General features: G+C 33.8%; 1 protein-coding gene across 2 annotated transcripts in view; it reads right to left on the reverse strand.

Annotated features, from left to right (window-relative positions):
* The window catches only part of LOC129217633 (alpha-L-fucosidase-like), a 60,419-nt gene that overhangs the window by 32,245 nt on the left and 631 nt on the right, over positions 1-27,543 (reverse strand). The window contains exon 1 of one of the 2 annotated variants that reach the window (XM_054851963.1): positions 25,029-25,418. The exons of the other annotated variant lie outside the window; for it this stretch is intronic. Within the exon in view, the coding sequence (XP_054707938.1) occupies positions 25,029-25,363 (335 nt within the window). The 5' untranslated portion in view covers positions 25,364-25,418. Of the gene's footprint in view, positions 1-25,028; positions 25,419-27,543 lie in introns of those variants that run through there. 2 annotated transcript variants of the gene reach the window in all.

Below are 27,543 nucleotides of genomic sequence, written 5' to 3' on the forward strand. Positions count from 1 at the left end.
AACGTTTCACGTTTAGCAAGAAAGTAAGAGTCGACGCATGCGCAGCTCACACGGAAATTTTATAGTCCAGCAGCAAATCTAAACTGAAACTTTCGAAAGCACGCAATGAAAACAAGTGCTGACTCATGTATGCGAAGTAACACTCATCAAGGGGATTAGTAGAAGTTTAGTTCCTCGCATGAATTCACTGAAGATAATTTTAAAGTCTTATATTTTCTTGCTTATGTATCGTCATGAGATTGAATTTGAAGCTATGTCACTTATTTTTAAGTACGAAGTGCAAATTCTCGACGCATGCTCGCGAAAGGAATACAAACTGAAATTAAAAACCAAATAACTGCCGAGAGGACGCCATCTAAATTCATTGCGTCGCATAACTTGTGTAGGTAATTTACTTTTTTCTTGGATACTTTTCTTCTTTCTATACCAAATGGGTAATTTTTGTTGGCAGAATTTTATTCTGTCATAAAAATCACCTTTTTGGTGACCAAAGCCTGCAAAATACCACCACCGACGAATAGGTAAGTCGCTTTGCAACTCTATTACTTTAAAGAGATTTAGTTCATATAAATCTCGTTAAAAAAAAAAAAAACTATTTTCTTCAGTATAATTTTTTCGTTGTGAACTATTGCAATTTGAAAATATTTTACATTACATAGAACACATATTTAAAGTGCAAGTGTGTCTAGTTTTATTCTGTAAAATTTATGAATTGAAGATTATAAAAAAATTTAAATAAGTGTTATTGTGTACTTTGTTTTTATGTGTCAATCTCAGTTAATATTTGGCTGAACATTTATGTATCAAGCATTATGAATTAAATGTTATAATATGCAAATTGTCAGGTTTAATAGTTCGTCTTTAAGGTTGCATGTTTTCATTCTCTTGTAAACAGTGTAGCTAGATTGTATGAAGTAAAAAAAAAAAAAAAACTATCTCTTGTAATTAGGAACATAGTGCTTCAGTATTATCTAAATGACGATATCTCTTTAAATATTTGCATTAGCGAAACGCTTTAAATTAGTTAAATGTGTATTAATTTATTTAACAAATAGATACATATATGTATTTAAAAGTGTCTTCATTTTTTTTCGTTTTACGAGCCACAATTTTACCAAAAGCAAAAAAAAAAAAAAAGACTTAATAAAATAATTTTGTATTTTTACACCATATTAAAGTATTTGACTTATAATTTATATGATACTTTGATTTATAATGTATATGATACTTTGATTTATAATGTATATGATGTTGCTTTTTCAAGGGGGGGGTGGGCGCTTCATAGCATTTTATGGGTGCACCATCACTCTTATGGTGGGGGGGGGGGTATTCTCGTATATGAAATGGAATAATCATGTAATAGAGTTCAATGTTTTAATAAATAAAATATATAATGCATTTTGCGCACACTGTAAAAATAAAATCAGTAACCTATTTTGAATAAGTATTTATATTTGTGATGAGCTGGAAAAGGGCAAGAACAGAAGAATCAACCCGAATGGTTCCAGCAGGGGGACTTGGTGTCATATTTAAATTCATCAATTTATCTGTTGGTACTTTTCGGTACACTTTGTTCGTCAGAGAAATTGACTTGAGGTGAACGAATTTAGGAACGCGAAGGGTAGGTAAGTCCTGTCAAATTTTATCCGAAGATAAAAGCTATCAAGTTTGATACAAGATATGTTTTTAAGTTCTGCATTAAAAATACAATATGTTGATAGTTTTGTCTTGAAAATATTGAGAGAAAAACTGAAGTTTAAGATTGTTTAACAAACAATCCTCACTTTTCAGAAGGTACCCCCACTCCAATTCCCCGACGATTTTGTGATTAGGAATGAAACTACTAGATTATTTCATAATTTTTCAAAAATTTATAACTGTGCATATGTTATGCTGTTAACCATGCTATTTGTCATTAGAAATTCCAAAAAAAAAAAAATCCACGAATGATTCTAAAATTGCTTGTATTATTGCTCTTAGATATGAAAGAATTGAAATTGATATGGCATGCAATACTATAATAAAGAATTATATTTTAGAAAAAATCACGGAAAAAGGATTCCGAAATTCTCGGAAACGTTTTTGAAAATTGTTTGGAGAATTCCGAAATACTCGGAAACGTTTTCGAAACTTTCATGAACCACAGCTGCACAGAATACTCAGAAACATTTCTGGAAATTACGGAAAGAGGATTCCGAAATACTCAGAAACGTTTCTGAAAATTACAGAAAGAGGATTCCGAAATACTCAGAGATGTTTCTGGACATTACAGAAAGAGGATTCCGAAATACTCAGAAACGTTTCTGAAAATTACAGAAAGAGGATTCCGAAATACTCAGACACGTTTCTGGACATTACAGAAAGAGGATTCCGAAATACTCAGAAACGTTTTTGAAACTTTTATGAACCACAGCTGCACGATATACTCAGAAACGTTTCCGGATTTTTTTTTACAGTGTAGGAATAAAATATTGCGCGATTCAAGGTGCCGGTATTGGACACGGGTATGTGGAAATGTGCCGGGAACTTTCACCCGTCTCCGATGACAAGTGCTTTATGTGCACTCTATAACCAAAAAAAAAAAAAAAAAAAAAAAAAATCGGCGCACCAAAAAGTAGCAGTCAGAATGAAATTTTATACACGTGATGGCAATACTAATATTAGAAAATGGTTACAAAATTAAAGCAAAATGATCACTTAAAAATACAACTTATCAATTAAATAGAGGTTTAAAAACCGTGCGGAGCCACCCCTAGCGTGAATGTGCGAGGTCATACAGTTGTGCATTGAATCATACTGTCTGTTTTGTTTAGCTGAGACTTAGCGCCAATTTGCGCATGCGTCAAGTCTGCTCTTATTTTATCAAGATAGGGAGGGAAACCCGGAAATAAAAGGTGCAAAAAACGCCTCAACCTATTGCCTCTTTTGTAAAATGGAAAATATTCTGAGTGGCAGTCTTTGCTTTCGAGAACGGACAGTAGCAGTCTCGTACGATATCCTACGTCATCGCTTACCACAGTTACTGAAAACGCGTCACTGATTCGATCAAACCTATAGTCTGTCCAATTAACCGTCTCAAGTCATCCCGATGCTCGATTTGTGACAAATCAGAGCATTACACAGGCCAGAGAAGTTAAAAATGTGGAAGAGGATGTCATCTAACACCCTTGCTGTCTACGACCGAACCTTTTCAAGCGGCTCCTGGAAGCACCGCTATGAGTGCCAAAAATGTGACTGAAGCATACACAAACGTACAGTTACGCTGTCATAGTTCTGTGAATCAATATTATTGGTAACCACGTTTCGTATACGATAGTGCTACATAACGTCACTCCAACATCTTTTCCCTCTCGTACGTCAACTTCTGTTTCCTTCTGAAAACTCCTTCTTGGTGAGTCGATTTTTTTGTTGCATATTGTAATTAACCATTTTTACTGGGTATGCATATCACGGTTATTTGCTTGCATCAACTTCATGACAAAGGAACTGACTGCTTCTATTGGCCCCCAGCTCAGTGGGTTAATTGAAAACAACGCTAAAGTAACTACAATCAGGAATTCATGTCCTAACAAGTAGTTATAAAGTCAACTTTTTCATACCCTATTAATCGTGCAATTCACGAAGTTTTGCGTCAATTCATCCAAAAGGAAAGGAAGAACCTGATGTAAAACATTGAAGTTTTGTTCCCATTTACCCCAACTGATCATATCACCTCTAATCCTCCTTCTTTAAGGTATGTATTTGAAGTAAAACATTGAAATTTTGTTTTCATTTACTCCAACTGATCCTGCCACCTTTAATATTTTTTCTTACATAATAACTTTGAACTCAAGTGCAATAACACAATAAGTTTAAATTCTAAGCCACAAAATGTAATCTTGTCACAATCACTTACGTAATTCGATCATCTTGTTTCGAAATTGTCATCCGACATTCATTTGCGCAAAACGAGAAAGCCTTTGCTAAAACGTAATTTAATTATTACCTTATAGTTAAAGTACTAATAGTTAAAATTTTATTTAATTCAAGGTAAAAAAAATTAATTGACATATCGTCCTTCATTCAATGCATCATAAGCGATGACTAATTAATAATCTTTCGTTTTCGGTCGAAATGCATCGCACGAATAAATTAAGATTAAAGCCACGCAAAAAGCCTTTTAGCAGCTTATTGAAAATGATAGATTCAGTAATGGAGTGTGCTGGTAAAATGTGGCAGTTAATTACGTATTTTCCGACCTTCTTTACAATTTAATAATCCTAAAGTATTTTAACTAATATTTCAAATTCTTTTATTGTTTTGAAGGAAGTAGAGCACTATTTAATAATTTCTCAAATGTCTATGACATAGGAATGCATTCAAGCTGTAACACTTTCTTTCGTTAGCTAAATTAAAAGTGATTCTGAGAGAAACGATAAAATAAATGGTTATGCATTGCTATTTCTGAAATCTTCATACACCGCAAAAAAAGCTTGTTTTTAGCCTACTTTCCCGGTAAAACTCAGAAAAAGAAAAAAAAAGCATGAAAGAAGGCTTAATGCATCTTAAAAACATCACAAAAAACAAAAAAAGTCAAAAATAAATAAAATAATCAAATAAATATCGAAAAATTAAAAATTGGAAAGTAGGGTATTGAGATGGGGGAAAATGTCTGTCGGTCTGTCTGTCTGTCCCCCCCCCCCCCCTAATAACTTTTGAATGAATAGTCCGATTCAAACAAACCTTTTTTTGTTCGAAAGATCTCGTCGAGGACACCTCATTCCAATACTTCACTTTTTGATTTGAACAATTTTTTGTTCAACTTTGAACAGTTCAAAAAACATTAGCGTCTACGGGGAAATTCAATGCAATTTCGAACTGTGAGGCGAATTTGCTTCAAACAAACTTTGTAGGGAAAACTTTTGATGAAAAACTTGTACAAAAAATATCTTTTTGATTTGAACAATTTTCCGTTCAATTTTGAACAGATCATATCCCTTTACATTAGCGCCTACGGGGAAACTGAAAGTCAATGCAGATTCCGTACTTGACGGCGGATTTACTTCAAACAAATTTTGTTGGAAATAGCTTTTGACGCCAAACTCCAGATTCCAACTCTGAGAATTTAAAGGCACCTGACTCCGAACCCGACTGCTGTGCCCGACAATTAATCGGACTCCGACTCCACGACTTCAACTCTGACTTCGTAGCTTTGGCAAAAATTTATACACGGAGGACAAATGACTGACTCCGATTCTTGGATATTCGTCTCCGACTCCTTTATCTCAAAATGAGATTGAGTCCAACTCCGACTCCGCAGCTATCGTTTTAACTGTGAAATAATTATTGTTGATATGACTTGTTTTTATTTTCACGCTAAAGTTATAATTTAGGTATTCAGTTTTCAGCGAATAAACTCGAAGTCATTTATGTTTCTACATAAAGATATGCGCAGACGATTTTTTTTTTTTTTTTTTTTTTTTTTTTTGACAATGAAAAGTATTTCTTTAAGTTGACATTTTATTGTTTTTACTTATTTTGGTAAGTGAATTAATTCATTTAAAAAATTGTTTTTGACAACAGGGGAAAAAGAAACGATTTTTTTTTGGTTGATATGATGTATTTATTTTAATGAGCTTATTAATTTTAATTATTATTTTTTCGTTTTGAAAGCTGCTAAAGAATTTTTTATGGAAAAAAGTGTATTAGCTGCTTTGTTTAAAAGGTGCTGCTATTTTATTTGTTCGATATTTTTTTTTTTTTTAGAATATTGATCAGATACTAGAAAGTGGTATGGGGATATGGGAAAGTAGGCTCGTATAGTTCTTGACGGAACTTCTTGTTTTACCGCATTTTTTAATGTCCTTCCTTCCCTTTCTGAACAGTTTCGCTATTTTTCATCTTTGATAACGCGTTTCGAAATATATTCTCCCCTTCATTCCCTTTTGGGGAGGAAAGTTAGACGATTATTTTTCATATTTAGAGATCTACTAGTGGCACCCGCACGGCTTTGCCCGCAGTAGAAAATTAAAAGGTCTTTTGGTTCGCCTGTATATTTACAAATAATGTATGGTGAATTTCTCACCAATTGGCTTGCCCATGTTACGGTTCCACGTTATGATAACTTGGTAATTTACTCGTCCATCTTATGATAATTTTGCTTAAGAAAATGTTCTTAAAATTGGAATAGAAAAAGAACAAAATCGAATTTTCGAAAAATCGCTTCGAGGTGCACACTCCCATGCTACAAACTATGACAGGGGAGCATCTTTTTGATTGCCCCGTTCTTCTCGACGTGCTGAAGGATGTCGTCTTCAGGGAGCTTTCCCGCTCTGCTACTGCATCTCTGTTGCATTGGACTGCAAGGCGCCTTATGTCCGAGAGGACGTTGGTGGGCGTAAATTAAAAAAAAAATGCTACAAACTAACTTTGAGCTAAATTTCATGAAAATCGGCCGAACTAGGTCGGTCTAGGCGCTATGCGCGTCGCAGAAATCCAGACATCCAGACAGACAGAGATCCAGATATCCAGACAGAGAGACATTCAGCTTAATTATTAGCAACTAGTGGTACCCGCATGGCTTTGTCCGTAGTTGAAAATAAAAAGGTCATTTGGTTTGCCTGTATATTTACAAATAATGGATGACGAATTTCTCGCCAATTTGTTATGTTTATTTGCTCAACAATGTTACGGTTCCACGTTATGATAATTTCGTAATTCACTCTTCTACGTTGTTATAATTTGCTCAGTAAAATTTTCTTAAAATGGAATAGAAAAAGAACAAAATCGAATTTTCGAAAAATCGCTTCGAGGTGCACACCCCCATGCTACAAACTCACTTTGCGCCAAATTTTATGAAAATCAGCCGAACGGTCTAGGCGCTATGCGCGTCGCAGAGATCCAGACATCAAGACAGACAGAGATCCAAACAGGCCTTCAGCTTTATTATTAGTAAAGATAAAGAAGATAGTTATAAGAAAACCTCGAGATCATATTTATATGCATTCAAGAGACAGCAAAAAAGAATTTGTGCACGTTAACGAAGAATTATAGAGCTATTATTAGTCATACTCTAAGTAACGCAACTTTCCTATTTTCCGAACCTCTGCTAGGGAGATGGGAAAGTCCTTACGTAAAATTACCATGTTAGGATTGGAATTGTGTGTTAAAACACTAAGTTCTGGCGGTTCTTTTGATTCCCGAAACTCTCCCTCGCTGTGTCAGTGATTCAGACGTAGGGGAGAGTTAGGAAGAATGGGACGACGAGAGGAATGAGACTGCTGCATTCATGCCGAAATAAAATGTGGAAAAAAAGAAATATTGCTTGTCCAGTAGATGCAGCGAATTATAATCATGCAAAAAACTAAAGCTTTCTAGATTAATTGGACAAAGAATATTTATATATGTATAGTATATTATTTCAATGAAAATGTAGCTGCCCCCCCCCCTCAAACCTTGATTATTCTTTTATTTTTATTTTTTTACAAAACACGTTTTATTTTTTCTGCATAACTTGTGTTTTCTGCCAAACCTCGTAAAATTGCAACACAACTTTTTAAAAATGTTTCAATTCCAGGTGGTTGGTCATTATCACAGTAAATATTTATGTCATTTTCTAACACTATTAATTTTAAAATAAGTCAAAACAATCTTCTATGAAAGAAATAACAGTTATTGTATATTTTAATCAATTATTTAGCTTTTCACTGTCTATTCGGCATGAGCCAAAGTGCCCTACCATGCACCAGATAGTACATCCTGGAACAAATAAAGGTTTACTAAATTTCTTTTTTCCCCATAGTTGATGTAAAGTTGAAACTTATTGAACAATGTAGACTAAATGTAAAAGAATACAAATCACAATTTTGGCAATAATTTATCAATATCAAAATATTTTTTTAAAAAGGAGGGGGGGGGGAGACAGAAAGAGAAAAGTGTTCGAAGGTAAGCAGTTGTCCTAGATTAGTTTTCCATAAAAACTTTAATACATTCGAAGCAGTGAAAAGCAATGTAAGTGTCAAAATTAAAAATTTCGAGATAATCAGTACAAATGGTAGGTGAACCTCTCTTCTGTCTTGGGACAAGAGATGGTACTAGTATTCCTGGTAGGTGCTGCTATACAGCATGATTAAGAAAACAAAATTCAATGGAAACCTACCTAAGACCTGAACTTGAAACGCAATTTACCCGAAACTTTAAAAAGTTCACTTACATTTCTTTGCTTCCCACTGCCTCATTTGACAACTGAAAATGTATTTAAAAATTCCAGAAACTATGCTCATAACGACCCTTCATAAACACACCACGACTTTAACAAATACAGACATTTATCAAAATAATAGAAACACTCTGTGACATGTGTGTTGGGAATCGCTAATCTGTCGTAAATGTTCAGTTAAGAAAGGTGCTTTCTGACTGTAATCACTCATAATCCAGATAGTGATTAAGTTCTGTCGTCACTTTTGCTGTTATTGTTCACTTTTTAGACATAACAATGCGCTTCAACAGCCGTCGGTTTATTTCACTGAACTTCTCTCTTCCGTCAACTATTTTGCTTTGCCGAGCTTGTCTTACTAAGCTCTGTGTATGCTATCATGCCTTTAGATACTCTAAATCTAGAAACGTCAAAAAGTTGAGAAGTTTCAGTTACACTTGCTCCAGCTAGACGCGCTCCAACAATTTGGCCTCTTTTAAAATTTGAAAGGTCCGACATTTCACGCGCTTGATAAAAATCCAAGCATTCCAGAACTTCAATTAAGCTACCATATGCTACCAGAATGTGTACATTGCTATTTAGAAAAAATCCAGATATCTAGTTTTGTTCTTTAATACTTACGAAGAACATTCAAAAATGTCACTTTTATTCACAGGTGCTTCCATTATTTTGATAACTACCTGTATATCCAAACAGAACAGGTTAACGAAAAATATTATGAAAAATTGAAACTTAGCTCCTGAGTTGACGAATATATCGATCCACTCATCAGTATCCCACAGCTCAGCTGTGAATGCGCTAGCCATTTCTGGGTATGTAACATTCGGTACGTAATTTTCAGACATAAATTCCACATAATCTTTGTCTTTGGAACCTTTCCAGTACCACCACAACCATGCAGCCTGGGGTCCGAAGGAAAGCACCGAATAAACACCCCAGTGGAGGAAAATACCAATTTTGGCATCGTCATACCAAGATGGCAAAGGTCTGGAATCTAATGAAATCCATTCTGGTGCATACGTGAAAGAGCTTCGTAAAGCACAAATTAAATACGCAACGCACAAAACTGATTTCATATTCCTTCCTATTTGATTTTCATGATATTTTAATGTATTTCTTTTGTATAAATTACCAAAGGAAGGTTAATTTAATCACAAAAGTGTTGTAATCTCAATAGATAACTACGGAGTCACACAAGGATTGAGTACAGTTGCGGTATAAACAAAGAAAATATTCGAAAACATTGAGGTTTGGTTTGAAATAAGAACACGTTGGGACTTTTTGCAGTGGTAAAAGGAGTAAATTCTTCATGAAATGTCTTCACGAAGAGTTATTGGCAAGTTTAGGCATGGAAACCAACGCGTTAAAATGAGAAATATATCAACATATGCTTTAATAGCAAGCTGTCAATGCATAGTTTGTTGAACCAGCGTTACCTCATAGTAGTGAATGCAACAAGAGTAACCCTTAAATGTTTCTATGATAAGACATGTGCTTGGAAGAAATAACAAAATTTCATCACCCATGAAATTAGGATAAGCTGAACCAACGTTATCACCAAAAGTTCAAGTGGTTTTTTTTTTATGTCATGTAACTCCAAAAAAAGAGGGGAAAAGCATTACAAATTTGACACATCGAGAGTGCGGATTTTAAATGATTTTTATGTATCTTGTTTCAAAACAAAAAATGCTGCATTACATTTTATCGAAACTATCAATTGTATTGCAGCAGTTTTATACATACGATGATAATGAAAACCAAAAAAATATTATATTATTATAGTGGGAAGTCGTGGTGAGAATTTAATTTCGGTATTTTCGAAACACCGATATTTTTGTGAAAACATCGATGTTAGAGTCGATGTTTTTCCTAACATGGATGTTTTTTCGAAGTCGATGTCTTGTGTTTGAAACAAAAATACTCTTAAAAATATGCTTACAATTTACAGTGATGGTGAAAGCTTTGCTATTAATTTATTTTTAAAGATCTTTCGCATCGGAAAGAGTTTTCTATTGTGAATTGTCAACTGAAGTGCAATTATATTGCAGAAAAGTAAACAATCTTTTTTTTTTTCAGTGCACTGCTAAAAAAGTATTAATTTTTTCTAAAGTTTTCTCCCAACATAAACATATAAAGTTTTCTTTCTATAGTTTGTTTTTCTTTTTTTAGAAGTTTTTTTAAATTAATATTTATTTATTTATTTGTTTTGGTTTTGCTTTTTCATTCTCAATAAGTCGTGGCTTTTAAAAAAACTAATTTTCCTTCAAGTATGTACTTGATATGCATTTCAAGTCTCCATGAATATTTATAATCTTAATATAATTTAAGTTTTAAATATAATTTATACAGTTTTTCCACTTAATTCCATTGGAAAAAAGTACTCATGCACAATCATTTATAATGTGTAATATTTCCTTTTACTTTCATCATTTTCTTTCTCTTTCTTACTTTTTTTTCTTTCTGGTGTGTGCATGTTATCAACTTTGAAAATTTTGAAATTTCTATAGCTAATTCGCATTTATTATTAAATAACTTACTTTCAGTTTTGGTATTATTCAGGTGAAAATTTAAAATATCTTACGAAATTATTTCCTTTAACTTGCATTGATGCTGCAATTTTCTGTATTTAAAATGTATTAGTTATTTGAGGCAGTAAGAAGCAAAGGGATGCAAGTGGACTATTTTAAGTTTCGAGTAAAACGCGTTTAAAGATCAGATCCTAGGTAGGCTTTCATTGAAATTTTTTTATAAATCATGCTATACAGCAGCACCTACCAGGGCAACTAGTACCATCTCTTGCCCCAAGACAGAGGAGAGGTTCACCTACCATGTGTACAAATTTTTAACTTTGGCACTTGCATCCCTTTGCTTCTCACTGCCACATTTATCCCTTTGCCTTACCTAATTTGGAATGTTAATAATTATCATTATATTATTAGCTTTCCTTTGACAGTTGAAAAATCTTCTGAATTAATAAAATGATTACTGTGGATTGAGTTCAAACATTAAACCATTCTTTACAGTTTATTATGTAGGAATATACAGTAATTCAAACATTAAATCATTTTTTAGAATATATTTTGCAGGAATATACATTAAAATGATGGATGTTTCAAAATGTCGATGTTTTTGGGTCTATATATCGATACCGTCGATATTTTAATTTTGAACATCGATGTTTTGAAACATCGATGCTTTTTCATCGTTGTCGCACAGAAATCTTATTCTATGTTGAAAACACAAAAATATATTTTCTCTATTTATGTTTTTAAGTTTTTTTTTTCAACTTTTTATTTTTTATTTCTTACTATTATGCTTATCGTTATACACACAATATTTTTACACCAGTAATTATATTTATTTACGGATGCTTATATGTATGTATGGGAAAAGTGTACTGTTTTTACCTTAGGGATACGCTTTGCAAAGAGAGAATTTTTAACGAATCAAGCGGGCGCACTGAAATAAACTTAACAGGTAAAATCGAATAAATAAAAAAGTAATATGTGGCGAAACTTTCCCAAAAACTACAAATTTCTTTCTGTAAAAAAAAAAAAAAAATCTGAATATCTTCGGTTTTCAGAAATCACAAGAAGTATTTCAATATCATATTTTTTTACATGTTACTTCTAAAATTACGGTAAATGATGATACTATGTTTTTTACGCCATATTGAAATAAAATAGTAGCGATTCTAAGTACTCAAATCCTCAAACCCAATATGGTGACAAAGGGAAACTCTACAAAATAAAATAATAATAAAACATACAGAAATATTTTGCCAAGGAGATAGCTATATAAAACCAAAATGCACCCAGATAACTTATCTCAGCTTCTATTCGTTATTTATCATAAGAAAAATCGAGCACTAACTTACGTAACAACGATCAAAGATTTATTTGTCATTTTCAGTAACGATGGACGATTAGAATCTTTAACGTATTTACATACCATATTATTTTGTGAACATCTTTCATGGTAAATATTTGATAAGCTGTTTTCTTTTTACAAATATCAAATCGCTATTTTTAAAATGTGCCAATCCAAACATTTCATTTAGAAAGCTTGTTTACGTTTTGCTTAGTTGAAAATTTCGGTTTTTAAAAAAGTTCAGCGATTTGAATTGGTTTTTAATTTACGACTTTTTAAATCTTTTATAGCTCCAACATTGTAAATTAAAGATAAGTAATTGTTTCTGTTGTGAATGTTAAGTTCTTTTTTCCACAATTTGGTTGCATTGCAAACTAATTAGAATAATATAAATAATTCAGATAATTTAATTAGTTGAAAATTCTACACAATTATTACTAAAATTAACTATTAAAAGAATTTTTTTTTTTTTTTTGAAAATTTTATCTGATGTAATTGTTTGTTAAATGTCAACTGTATTCAGGATTCTGGATATTGTTTTCTTTTGCTTGCTATACTTTGTTTTTCCAAACAGTTAGTTTATGTTTTTCATTTTTGTTAACATTTTAGAACAAGAATACAAAGATTGGTAATGAATTCAAATTTTAAAATCCTACTTTCTTCCTATTCTTTCTCTTACTTAAGGTCAATTTATTGAAAGACATATTTGAGACCTTACGTATTAAAACTAAATAAAAATATTTTCCTTTTTTAATTTTACATTAGATATTTATTAAAGAAATCGCGGATTGGACAAATTTTGACCGGAAAGAAAATAGGTTTTTGACCTGATGGAGAGAATTTTCTCAAATCGTTTTTCTGCGTTACAGCATCCCCTAAGAAATATCAAATTAGGAAATAAAATCACATTTAAAAATTTATGAATTGAGCGAATTTTAATACTAGGTCGCACCTGATTACCTAATTTAATGGATATAAAGAATTAAAAAACATAAAGTACGATTAATAGCATCAGGCAGAAATTATAGACATTTTAAATAGAGCTGATCTTCTAAATCGTTTAAAACAAACTGTATACAAAAGAAATGTTTCCATACTAATGAGGAAAGTATCTAATTTGATTTCGTTTTTCTTTTTTGAAAAATTCGGTTTCATTAAAGATTAGCGATATGAATCGGTTTTTGACTAACGACTTTTTAAATATTCTATCACTCCAACTTTGTCAATTAAAGAACTGTGGTTGCAATTCATGCGTTTAAATTAAACTATATGTAGAAGAAATGTTTCCATATTAAGTAGACAAGAATCTAATTTGATTAAATATCAAAATAAAAACAAAGCAAAGAAAGCTGAAAGCTAGATTTTAACAGTACTTACTGACTGACAATTGTAACTGTGTATGCACAATACTTATAAAACTAGAGTTAAAGTTAGAGGAATAATAGTACAGTGTCTCTTGGAATTATGTGGAATGGGCAAACGTCCATTTAAGGCGAGTCTATCTGAATGAGGGGGAAAAGTAAAATTTTTTGATGCTTATTTCCGCTGATTTGAATGTGAATCTACTTACTTTAGAGACTAACATACATCTGCAAAAGCTGACATCCCTGAAAACTAGTAGAAGCGTCTATTTCCGCCTATAAACCTTATGTTTGCCTTTTCATCTCATCGGTGGACAGACTGTATATGTATTTATAAAAAATTACGGTACTTAGCACGCCTTTGACATGACATTAAATAAAAATTCATTTAATTTTATCTGAAACTCACTTAGCGCCCGAAGCTTGGAAGAGATCCGCCCACTCTTGTGGCTCATAAAATTCGGCAGTAAACATTGGTCCAAAATCCTGGTATTCGAACCCATGTTTGAAGTTCGTCATCATGAATTTCACATAATCAGAGTCGTTGTTCTTCCAGTACGCCCAGAACCATTCGGAACCAAATGATGGGACGGAAAATAATCCCCAGTGCAGGAAAATACCAATTTTGGCGTCATCAAACCAAGACGGCAACGGTCTCGAATCTAAAGATTCCCACTTAGGGACATAATTTCCATTGGAATACGACCAGAGTCCTAGCCACAAGAAGATTGAGAAGAAAATTCTGGTAGCCATCTTGCTCGAACAATTTCGAGCGTTAAAGCAAATCGCTTTCTGCAACCAGTGATTGAGTGGATAAAATGTGATTAACTAATCAGGAACAAATAGATGCTTTATCGTTACATGCAAAGATTACTGACAAGTGAAACTGATAAAGAGTTTTAGTGCTTTCAGGGCTCGATGATGAAAGTGTAGACGGATTACCATCCCTTCGTGATTATGAAAGCCTCATATTTTGAAACAAACATAAAACAAAATGGATTGAGTAGACGGAACAAACGGATGGAAGACGCACACATTTTCAGACGCTTTTCCCCTTCGCAGACGCTATTCGAGATTTTAATGGGAGGTAGGCTTTTACTGATTTTTTTTTCCTAAATCATGCTGTAAAGTAGCAACCACTAGGGGACAATGGGGTCGTTTCCAAAATTTTAAAAGTGTTTTTTTTTCTGAAAGAGCATGCTTAAAACATACGATCTGACTATTTTTTAAATAATTTGTGTAAGTTTAACATTTTTAAAACATTACTTTGTTGTCTTCAAATTTTTAATTTTGGCACTTACAGTACTTTACTTTTCACTGCCTCAATTTCGGGTGATCAAACAAAAAAAGGTCTAAAAGGAAAAACTATAAATGCATACAATAATAATAAATCGTAATACAGAATAGACTGAGTGACAGAGTTAGTTTTAAATCGCGATAGTGAGCTTTGTACCACTTCATATTTTTTAGTTCATTTAACAAAAAAAAAAAAAAAAACAAATGTGTACATATTTCAATGTTACACTCTGATGACAATGTTATAACACAATCGAGTCCCAAAATTTCGGCACTCGATCAGGGGGTTGTCCATAAATGATGTCCGGCTTTGACAGGGAGTTCGTGTTGAAAGATGTTACAATTATTACAAAGTCATCTAAACAATTCGAATAAAAAACGACGATAGAGGACAGGCCGACAGAAGCGATTACTTTTACTACGGGTTATCGAATGAAATAAGCTCATGGTTTTTAAGCTCTTCTGTATTCCTTTATAGCTCTTCATCTAAAAGTGTTGTCACTTTATTTGTTTGTTTTGTTTACGTATATTGAGCGATTATGTAATGTACTAGAATAGTTTTGATAAGTTTAAATGTATTAACTGCAACTTAATTCAATTTGTTGTTTCAATATGTACATTCAAACTTCCTTCAACATTAGAAGTTTGTGTGATTCAATAATTCTTAGTAAAAGCATAGCTTATGTACGCCAGTTTTGCGACTGTCATCTTTTAAATTACAATTAGCTGCCCCCCCCCCCTTCCCTCGAAAAAAAACCCTAACTGCAGACGCAACTTTTTCTCAGTTGAGGGAGTAGAATCATTGAGAAGGAATACTAATGGAGCGAGCCACAGCAAATGTCTCAATGAGATAAGCTAGGCACCCGATGTTTCCCAGGTCAGGTGACTAGTTTGTCTGGGAAGTTGTCGCGTTTTGGCACGCAATCGCTCTTTTCGCTTTAAACATTTTTCATGCGACGGTGCTATGATGTCGGGGCTACAAATCAGAGCTGAAAAGTTGTAGAAAAATAACAGACTCTGGCTCCAACTCCTTTACCCAAAACACAGTCCGACTATGATTTCAATTCAGAGTTTAAAAGCCGTGACTCTTTCCATCAAAATCAGTCCGGCTCAGAGTCCGACTGCACAGCCCTGCTACTAATTAGGGATGCGGAGTTGGAAGTAAAATGACCAACTCCGAGAATTTAGAGCATTCGAACCCGACTATTTTACTTAAAAATCAGTCCGACTCCGCAACCCTGCTACGAATTAGGGTTGTGGAGTCGGAAAAAATGACCGACTCCGACTCAGGGAACTTTAGAGCCTCCAACTCCGACTTCGAATCCTTTACGCAAAAAGCAGTCCGACTCAGATTTTGACTTGGAGTTTCGAAACCTTTGATCTCTGACTCCGACTCTTTAACTCCAAAATCAGTCCGGCTCCGACTCTGACTCCGCAGTCCTGCAGCAAATTAGGGTTGCGGAGTCGAAAGAAAAAGAACCGACTCCAACTCAGGGAATTTTAGAGCCTTTTTTGACTCCGACTCCAACTCTTTCATTCCAAAAGCAATCCGACTCCGAATTCAACTCGGGAGTTTCAAAACCTTCAAACTCTGGCTCCGACCATTTTGCGTCAAACTCAGTCTAACTCCAAATCCGGGAATTTTAGAGCGGACTCTGATTCCGAACACGCAAAACTAGCAATCAGTAGTTGTACACCAAGCTTACCAAAGTAGCAAATAATATGCAGTGCACATCTTTTAATAAGAATTGACTTCGGATGAATTGTATTTTGAATTGTGTTTCAGCACATAATGTAAAGATTTATTAGGTTTGTTGATTTTATTATCTTGAATTTCGACTCTTAAACGTTGATTGTTTACCAGAAGGTTTTTAGAATGTGTCTTGCTTCCTGTTTTAACTATCTGCGTAAATAAATATGCAAAAGTTATTAGCATTACTAATTTATATATAATTTTTACAAACATTTTCTGGTGGATCGAGACACTTTGTGAAAATTAAATGTATCTCTTTATTTTGGTAAAGTCTGCCCGTCTCTGTTCAGTTCAAATGAATATGAATTGTGAAAAAATATCGTCTGCTTCCAAGAAGCAATATTATTAAAAAAGATTAAAGTCAAGCAAGAAAAAAAACAAAGTAGAATTATTCAACTTCCCAATTTTGTAATTTATCGTCTGCATAAATTTATTTTTATTTTGTTTTGGAAACATGTTTTAACAAATAAGAGTTGCTATTTTTTCTGAGAACATTAGATCGACCAATTGTGTTGTGAGTAAGCGAAAGTTTTCAGCCTGAATTATTGCGATGAGTTTTCATTGTTGTTCATTGTTATAGTTAAATTGAGCGCGTGTGTGTGATTTTTTAAGAAATAGTACTGAAACTTTCACTATAAGAATTATTAGAAGATTAACAGAGTTTTGAGCAATGCTGAAAGATAAGTTCTAAAAGGTATCGTTTCTGATTATTGTTACTGGCATAGGCAACGCCGAAAACCTTTTTCCAGATTTAAATAATTGGACTCCCCCTCTCCCCTTCTTCCCGGACTTTAAAATATAATGTAACTGCATTTTTCATTTGTTTTGATGTTTATTCCTTGTAATGACGGGTATATAGAAATATATGTTTAAAATGTTTTGTTATTGACTGAAAATTTATGGGTTCTTATGTCTTGTAATCAATATTTTGAAATTATTTCATACGCAGGCATACTAATGTTTAAATTCAATCAAATCTAAAACTTGTTTTAAACGCATCAACTGTTTACAGGAACTTGGCAAGAAGCTACTCGCCAACAAAGCAAATGTACACAAAATACTTGAGAGCCGTTAAATTAATTAATAGTTAAGTAGAAAGTGTTTGTATGGAACTAAAATATTATTTGCATTCATGATATACAATATTTTATTACATTTATAGGTAAAATCAGTACAAAAACTTAAAAATTATAGACAACTGTGGGATATGTACTCGTTGAATGCATAGATAAATTTTCTTTTTTTATTTAGAAGTAAAAAAACATTCGTACATACCTGTGAAAAGTTACTGGATCTTCTGTTTTTTTTTTTTTTTTCAGTTTATAACACTTCAAAACTGTACTAATGCTATAAATCTAATTTTTCACTCCTACAGTTAAATGTTATTATCATTCATTCACTAAAAAGTTAAAAATAATCTTTGGATGACAAGTATATAAAGTTACCAAACACTTAATTTTACTGTAATAGAAAAAAAGCATGGGGGCTTTTTATCAATTGTCTTAAATTTCTCCCACTTGTTATCCATGCAAAAATGTAAATAAGCAGCCCCCCACTTTTTTTATTACAGTAAAATTAAGTGTTTGGTCAATTACTTTATATACTTGTCATCTGAAGATTATTTTTAACTTTTTAGTTCTTTTTGCTACAAAAGCGTGTTTTTTTTTTTTTTAATTTTTTTTAAAATATTGTTTTATAACAATGGAATGTATCTTGAAATTCTATTGCATTATTTGCATCAGACATTTTGAATGCTTTCTGGTAAATTCATGTGCAAACATTGTTACACTCCGCAGCTCTGATTTGTACGTTAAAAGAAATTCTAATAAGCCACTGGCTATTTGTCCAAAAGAAAGTTGGACCCACAAACATACAAGTTAAGATAATAAAGGCGTGTTAATTAGAATAAACTAATAACTTATCGTTAATAAATTAGTTTGGTTATAGAATATTGCATTGTCATTGGGTCTGAGGTTGCATTCCAAATTTTAAAAGAATCCGATCACAAAAAGTGGGCGGAATATGAGTTGGAAGATTATAAATTGAGTTTCGGTGTAGATGGGATTAGAACGGTTTGGGGTCAAAATGTCGCCACCGAAATGTCGCGGGACAAAATGTCGCGGCCAAAATGTCGCCGGTCCAAAATGTCGCCGGGCCGAAATGTCGCTTGTCCAAAATGTCGCCAGGCCAAAATGTCGCCGGTCCAAAATGTCGCCGGTCCAAAATGTCGCCGATCCAAAATGTCGCCGGCCCAAAATGTCGCCGGTCCAAAATGTCGCCGGGCCAAAATGTCGCCTGTCCAAAATGTCGCCGGGCCAAAATGTCGCCGATCCAAAATGTCGCCGGCCCAAAATGTCGCCGGGCCGAAATGTCGCCGGTCCAAAATGTCGCCGGGCCAAAATGTCGCCTGTCCAAAATGTCGCCGGGCCAAAATGTCGCCTGTCCAAAATGTCGCCGGGCCAAAATGTCGCCGGGCCAAAATGTCGTAGAACCAAAATTCGCTCATTCAGTTGGTAAGAAAAATGCGAATGTACAAAAATGCTGTTTAACACCAAATTTGCAGAATTAATGATTATTGCCTTTAATGAATGTCTTCGTTAAAAATGGGACTGAACTAACTGAGTTTCTTGATGAATTCTAAAAAGATTATTCCGTTTTGATTCGCAACTCTCGGCTGTTTTTCAGCAAACAAATAGAATGCAAGTGTTACGTTATCTTATTTCTTGTGACTCGCTATCTACCAACTGTAAAACGTTCTGACGGCTTTCAGTTCTGACGTTCGATAAATTTTTTAAAACTTTTCTTCAAGAATAGTGTGCGTTTGTATGTGACCGATTTTTTGGGGCCATTCTACGTCAAAACCTGTGGTAAGAATTCGAACAATACCCGCAAGTACCCATATATGATTTAGGGCTGCGTGGTTTTTTTGCGTCAATTCGTTCAAGATAGTGGAGTAACTGAACGTTTTCATCGATATGCGTGACTGTCATTGCTCAAAAAATGATGAACGGAATCAAATAAAATGTTAGGAAGCAGCAGGGGGACAGATTTCGGGGCCAATAACACCAGAGGGTGGAGCAATGGAATGTTTTTTTCCCTTTCTTTTTTTTTTTATCTGTGACTGATATATCTCAAAAAGTAATACAGTAGACCCTCGTTTTCAGCAGGTTTATTTTACGCGGTTTCGATTATACGCGGTTGAAGATTTGACACCTTTATTTTATTTACGCAGATGAGTTTCGGTTTTACGCTGATGCGGCAATGCAAACAGGTAACATTTTCCTCTCTTTCAAAACCTAAGCCCCTATAGATTGCAGATTACTCGTAACTAACTGCATTTTGGCGTGCTAATAATCAAACTTGGGTCCTTGGAGACATTTTATGCGATTGGTTCCAGAGCTTTTTCCATTATAGAAGTAAAGTGATTAAACTCACACAGTTCAGAACTCACTGGAAGAAGAGCTTTTAGGAGTGACAAAGGAGGTCAAAACCAACGAGGATACCGACTCCGGTGACACACAACCAAAAACGCTCACATTGAAAATTTTGAACCATTCGTAGACAATAGAAATAATCTTTTTTCTGATTTGTTAGTAAAGGAAGATTTTATCTAGGAAATGACGCAAGTGGTCATGGATGCGTTAATGCTCAGCAAAGAATTAGAGGAAAAATTCTTAATGACTACCAAAAGACTATCATAGCCAGCTCTTCTTCATAAACAGAACACGAAATTAGTTTGTTTTCTTTATGCATATTATGCATAAAAATCGATATAAGTACACATTAAACTTTTCATACAATTAGTCATCACTAGAATGAAGTATTTTTTTATCTACGGAACCTAATCCCTATTTTGAACCCATTCCCTATTTTTGATATTAGGTCTCAATTTACGCGGTTTCGATTTACGCAGCATTTCCGTGGAACATAACACCCGCGTAAAACGAGGGTCTACTGTACAAGGGTTAAGACAAAATTTGGTCTACAGGTATATCTTAAAGGGCGAGTTGCTCATTTATTTTTGGCTTCAGTCATCCCAAAAGGATGGATCACCGAATATTTTTAATCGTTTTATGTGACTGCTATATCTCAAGAAGTAATGCGAGGATTCATACAAAAATGTAGAATGCAAGTGAAATTAAACGAAAACAAGCCTTATTTTCGTTCTAAGTTGAGTTTCGTAATCGTTTACGTGAGTCAGTGTAATTAAATAAACAATGAAAAATATACTGAATTTAAATATGAGAGGTTGAGCAAGATATCAATAAAATCTAAATTAGCCGTGTATTCCTCTCATTTTTGTAGCACTTTAACTAGCGTGGGTGTTAAATAAAAACTGAGTTTGCATTCTTATACAATTTGCGTAGTAAAAATTCAATAATTAAAACAGCATTTTTTTTCTGAGAGGGGAAAACTTATTTGTTTATTATTATTATTATCAGTATTCTTTTCTTTCTGAATTACCAAGCTATATTGAGCTAGAACTATTACTTTTTGAAACTCATTTTAAAAATAAGTCTAGGTCAAAATTGATCTGAATAATCTCATTGATATCAGTTATTTCACCCTACATTGTGAAATTTTTTCTTTTCTATTTAAAATTGGAAAATGTGATTCAGCTGACAAGCGCTACTTCGCAAGCATGAAAGTATCCTCTTGAAAACCTCTAATAAAATACATGTTCTGAAATTGTCCCCCTTGATGTTCTATCAAATATATAAATTTCATGAATGTTGAGAATTGAAAATATTTGTCATCGCGTAGAGTCGTTTTCAAAAACCTGAGTGAAAGACACCTGTTTTAGCAATTACGGGTTTCATTGATTTCAAAAGATTTGACGGTGAAGATTTCGACGTAATTTCAGAATTTTACTCATAAGGCAGAGTTTCCACGGCAATAATCTGTCATCTCTGTTAAACATTTGTTTTGCTGTCCTAAAATCCCGGTCGCAAAGGACATACAAATGTCCTCTCAGAGGAAGGTCTCGAGCAGTCTTGTTAAACTTCTTCAGTTTCATTTCCAGAAAAAGTCTCGGAACAGTTTTGATCTTACTTTAACCAACGTATATCTCACTGAAAACGTACAGTTTTTTTTTTTTTTTTACAGTTCTTAGGGTGATGTTAAAAAATCTATGAGAAAATTAAATTTCATTAAGATACCTTTCTACTTGATTTCCACCCTGGCCCGTGATTTCGAATTTTTCTAGTGAAAGGGGAGAGGGAGGATAACGGGCATATAACCAATGCAAATTTCATAGGATTGCTATAAAAAGCACTTCCACTTGTATATATAAAAAAAAAAAATTCAAAGTCGGGGGCCATTCCGCCTGATCCCCTAAATTACTGACTTGTCACTAAGGTAATAATATGCTAGAGTGAAGGAGTTATTTGTTTCTACTTCATTACGCCAAAAAATACAAACCGCCTATTCTCTTGCCATATTCACATAGCGCCTCCCTATTCTTTCATTCGCCTTTAGAACAGTTTAGTTTTACTTCCATACCAATTTTTTGTCTGAATCCTTGCGTTACATCTTGATCCTTTGCTTTACATCTTGAGTATTATTATTAATCAGATTAAACGAGAAAGAGAAATCCGTTGCAGCAGCCTTTCGCATGTTTACGTTCTTAATAGTATACAGAAAAGCGTATGTTTTTCTGAAAACTATTAATTTTCTGGAATTAATCTGATGCTTACGAATTAAGACAGGAGAAAACGTTTGGAATTTTTGAAGGAACTTACTTTAAAAGGCAATTAATATTCTTTCGCAACTTTTATGCTGAAAAGCATCGACGTACATTTAAATTTTTCGTACCAATTCAACTAGCGAGTTTTGGGCCGGCGACATTTTGGACCGGCGACATTTTGGACCGGCGACATTTTGGACTGGCGACATTTTGAACCGGCGATATTTTGGACTGGCGACATTTTGGACTGGCGACATTTTGAATCGGCGACATTGTGGACTGGCGACATTTTGGACTGGCGACATTTTCGACTGGCGACATTTTGGACTGGCGACATTTTGGACCGGCGACATTTTGGACCGGCGACATTTTGGGACGGCGACATTTTGAACCGGCGACATTTTGGACCGGCGACATTTTGGACCGGCGACATTTTGGACCGGCGACATTTTGGACCGGCGACATTTTAAACTGGCGACATTTTGGGACGGCGACATTTTGGACCGGCGACATTTTGGGACGGCGACATTTTGGGACGGCGACATTTTGGGACGGCGACATTTTGGCCGCGACATTTTGGCCCGCGACATTTTGGCCGCGACATTTTGGGCGTATACCGATTAGAACGCACGTCCAATGATTCCCGGAGGTGGACGTCAGCGAAGACCCGCGCCTTAGACCGCTCGGCCAAGAACGCTTATAAAGGGGTGTAATGTACTAACAGTAATAAGCCACTAACTCTTAGTCCAAAGGAGAGTTACTCACAAACATACAAATGAAGCTAGTAAAAGCGTATTAAAAAAAGTCACGAGTGCATATATTAGCGTAGCACGGACATTGTCAATATGAATTAAAACGAAAAAGGTTCTGAGGGTTAAACCGCTCTTCCTCCTCAAAAATTTAATATATTTTCTTTGGATATTACTCGCATGCAAAGTTAAATTTTAATTTTATATTTCTAGCAGCGAGCGATTGAAGCAAACCGGAAATAGTTCTGACATCATCTTAGAACCTACTTTAAATACCCAATATAAAAATATCTACATTAATGAAATTTTGTATTTAATTTAAAGTTAGGTATAGGAAAAGAAAATACATAATTTGACATTAAACATAATGATGACTCCTCAATTATATTCAAAGTTATTTTTGGAAAGTCAACGAGCTCAAAAACATCATTTAGAGGAAACTTTTGAAAGATATTCTTCCCAAAACTTAGTAATAATTCAACGCAAACATTTTAATTAATGCCAACATACACATCGTCAACGCTTGTTCGAAACTCAATTCGACGTTTTCCTATTAATTTAATATTGAAAGGTTAAATTCAAATGTCAAGCATAAGTTCCATCTTTACTTTGCCGCAGCAGAGTTTGAATTTGAAAAGAATATTTACACCTGTATTTAGCTACTATCAGAATTGAAACTCAAAGCATTTATTGGTTCATTATGATTTTGCCTCGCAGAATATGAAAAGTAATTAAGAAATATTCCGCTACTCGACAGAAATTAAATTCTTTTGGGTTTTGTATAGCTGACTGATTAGATTTTACGTTGTTAAAAAAGGTCAAAAGGTTACTTTAAATATGCTTTAAAAGCATGATCAAATTTACAGAGAAGCAATTGAAGTCAATCAAGGTAACTTTGGTTGTCTATGTCTCTACAGTGAGAATTCATTAATCTAGGCAAAAAAGCATGAATAATTTTACAAAGAAGCAACTACAGTCATTCCAAGAGTAACTTTGATTCTCTATGTCTCTATAGTAGGACCTCATTAATCTGGACAAAAAAAGCATGAATAATTTTACAAAGAAGCAATTACACTCACTCAGAGAGTAACTAATTCTCTATGTCTCTACAGTAAAACCTCATTAATCTAAACTAAAAAAGCATGAACAAATTTACAGAGATGCAATTACAGTAATTTAGGGTAACTTTGATCCCCTATGTCTCTACATTAAAAGCTTCTTAATCTGGACTGAAAAAAAGCACGAATTATTTTTACAGAGAAGCAATTACAGTTATTCATGATAACTTAGATTCTCTATGTCGCTACAGTAATTCATTAATCTATCTCATACAGTACGTACATCCAAATGGCTGTGCACTCAGGTATCCGAGCCCAAGTAGAAAATGCTACCCTGTTCAAAGCAGAAAGGTAAACGGCTTTCGTTTTACAGAAGTCCGAATTAACTCAGACAGCACATGATAAATGAAATTCGATAATTTTTATCCAAACTGGAAGCCGAACGACTTCTGGATCAGCACTTCCAGAGGTGTTTTTTTTGGAATGGCAAGTTAGGGAAGTTTGAGACCACGACATATTTAAAGTGCCCCAGTCACCCTAAGTGAACACGGAGGATATTCGACCGGCTGGCACCGCTTAGGCCACCATGGCCATTCATACATTTTATTTTAAAAATGATTAACACATTACTTACCTATTAAAATACATAGAAATAAATTTTTAAGAGGAATGAAATATTGCGTGACTGATAATGGATTTGGCATATCCTTTTTGACACCAAATTTACGAGATATCGCTAGCTAAGTTCACCAATTAATTAATCGATGCCCCTTGATTACTTTAATTTATGACGTCATTTCCGTTTGCATTCGAAATCATGTTGGAACTTTATTTTCACTATGCCGGGTGAATTACAATTTCATCACGGGTGCTGAACAAGGGAGATCATGACGCAGATTGCACCATTGGAATTTTTAAGACACTTTTCCTCTTTTGAGGGGGCACTCTCTTTTTTGGATGGTCATCTTGGTATTTGGCGAGATGTACGCCATTGGTCTTAGGGGAGGGAGGTTGAACACCCTTGTTTTCAATAAACGATACCACCGAAAAAGACTACTTACTTAGCGCCGTATGCTTCAAAAACATCCGCCCACTCATCAGGGTTGAAAAATTCTGCTGTAAAGAGAGGTCCAAACTCCGGATAAGAAAATCCAGGTTTGTAGTTCTTAGTCATGAACTCCTCATATCCATTCGCTTTCTCTTCCCAATGTGTCCGAAACCACTCAGATTTAAAACTGGGCACTGAAAACACACCCCAGTGCAAGAAAATGCCGATTTTGACGTCACCGAACCAAGGGGGAAGCGGTCTTGCATCTAAAGAAGCCCAATCCGGCTTATAATTGGCTTGTGAGGATGCCAACAACGCGATAAAACACAGCACTAACCGGAAATCCATTCTACTCGTGGTTTAATGTCTCTCAAAATGACACGAAAATAGGCATTGAAATTGATTAACTAAACAAAACACCCCAGCAACTCCTAAAAGTGATAATCATATGTCAGAGATCTAAAGGATAAGGTTGCCTTTCCTTTCTAAAAATTATTCTTCGTATTACCTCATTAACACAATATTATGTGCTCTTGGTCTCCGTCTTGAATTCAAATTATGTTTTTCGCCATCACGAATTGCGATAGAAATGTAGAATTAATTCTTTTCAGTTGTCACAAGTAAATGGACTGAGTTTGGCTTTTTTATGTTTCGCATCAGCTCTATTTTATGACACGCGATCTGATGCTCGCATGTTTCTATTTTTGGAAATTATTTGTGTCCATTGAAATATCATGATACCTCTTTTTTGTATATATATATATATATATATATATATATATATATATATATATATATATATATATATATATATATATATATATATATATATATATATATATATATATATATATATATATATATATTAATATAAGTCAAATTCATATAAAAACTACCGAAAAAAAATATATATATATATTTTTTTTCGGTAGTTTCTGTATGGATTTGACTTGCTGATTTTAAGTTGTTATTGTATTATTGCTGATTCAAGTTGTCTGCCTTAAAAATTGTTAGACTTCAGGTATTAATTACTTTTAGCCTATTTTCCCATAAAAAGAGAAAAGAAAGAAGAAAGAAGCATGTGAGAAGGCATAAGCATCTAAAAAATAGCGTTAAAAAAAGCAAAAATAAATAAAATAATTTTTAAAATGTTGAAAAATTAAAAATTGGAAAGTTGGGTTTTGAGGTGGGGAAAATGTGTGTCAGTCTGTGTCTCCCCAACCCCCACTTTCTGATGACTCTTGAGTGAAGTGATCGATTCAAACAAACTTTTTTTTTTTCGAAAGATTTTAGCGAGGAGTACTCATTATCATGTTCATCAAGTTCATGTATCACTTTTTTATTTGAACAATTTTTCGTTCAGTTTTGAAGAGTTCAAAAAAGAACAACATAAGCTCCTACGAGGAAATTTAAGGCAAACATAGATCTCAAACTTAAAGACGGATTTGCTACCAACAAATTTTGTTGGAAAAAGCTCTTGATGAAAAACATGTATAGAAAGGTTCGTTTTGGTTTGAACATTTTTTGTTCAATTTTGAACATTTGAAAAAAGCTAAACATTAGCGCCTAAGATGAAACTTAAGGCAAATATAGATCTCGAAATTAAAGTTAACAAAGCTCTTGTTGAAAAAAAGGCACAGAAAAAGTTTTTGATTTCGCTATTTTAACGCCATTTTTTGAACAGTACAATTTTTTTTTTTTTTTTTACATTATGGACAACACGAAAAAAAATTTTTTGGCACCAAAAATAAGAAAAAAATGTGCAGATTCCAAATGCATTCGGAATTTTTGCTTTCTAAAATCAGAAGAAAAAAAGTTCACAAGAGTTACAACTAAGATAGATCCAAAATTAAGAAATAACAATTATAAAAACCATTTGAAATGAAATGTTACTCTGCGACACAAAGTTACTTTAAACCATGTGAGAAATGTGAGGGGAAAAAAATACTTTAAAAGTAGTGTTTTTTTGAATCAGAAAAGTAAAATTTTTAAACATTTAAAAACTCATAGTTCTTATTTCACAATATCACACAATTTGACTAATTTATTATACTACGCAGAACATTACAATGAAGCACAAGAGATTTCTACAATTACAAATGAGCGGCGAGAGTAGCTTTTAAACAGCAACTTGAGAGCTATTACATTTATACTATGAGCTGGGTACATTGTAACCAACTTACATCCTAAAATAAAAAGTTGCTGTGAGAAGAATAGCAAAATTTCAGCTAATAATTACAACCAAGTTGCAATCATTCGTTGCGGCTTTTCTTTTGAAACAATATTAAAAGAAAATAAAATTAATACTTTCGCGCATTATATTTGAAATAACGGTATTTCGTAATTAGCCATGATTAACCCATCCACTATCTATTAAAATGAATATAAATACAATTTAGTGAGAGTGAAACTGACGCTAAGTGATACTGAATTCGACTCCACTTTTTTGACACCAAATTTAACGACATATTGCTAAATACACCAAATGATGAATTGGTGACCATTTGATCACTTTAATTTATGGCGTC

This window comes from Uloborus diversus, chromosome 2, assembly GCF_026930045.1.
Source record: "Uloborus diversus isolate 005 chromosome 2, Udiv.v.3.1, whole genome shotgun sequence".
In the NCBI taxonomy this organism is placed as follows: domain Eukaryota; kingdom Metazoa; phylum Arthropoda; class Arachnida; order Araneae; family Uloboridae; genus Uloborus; species Uloborus diversus.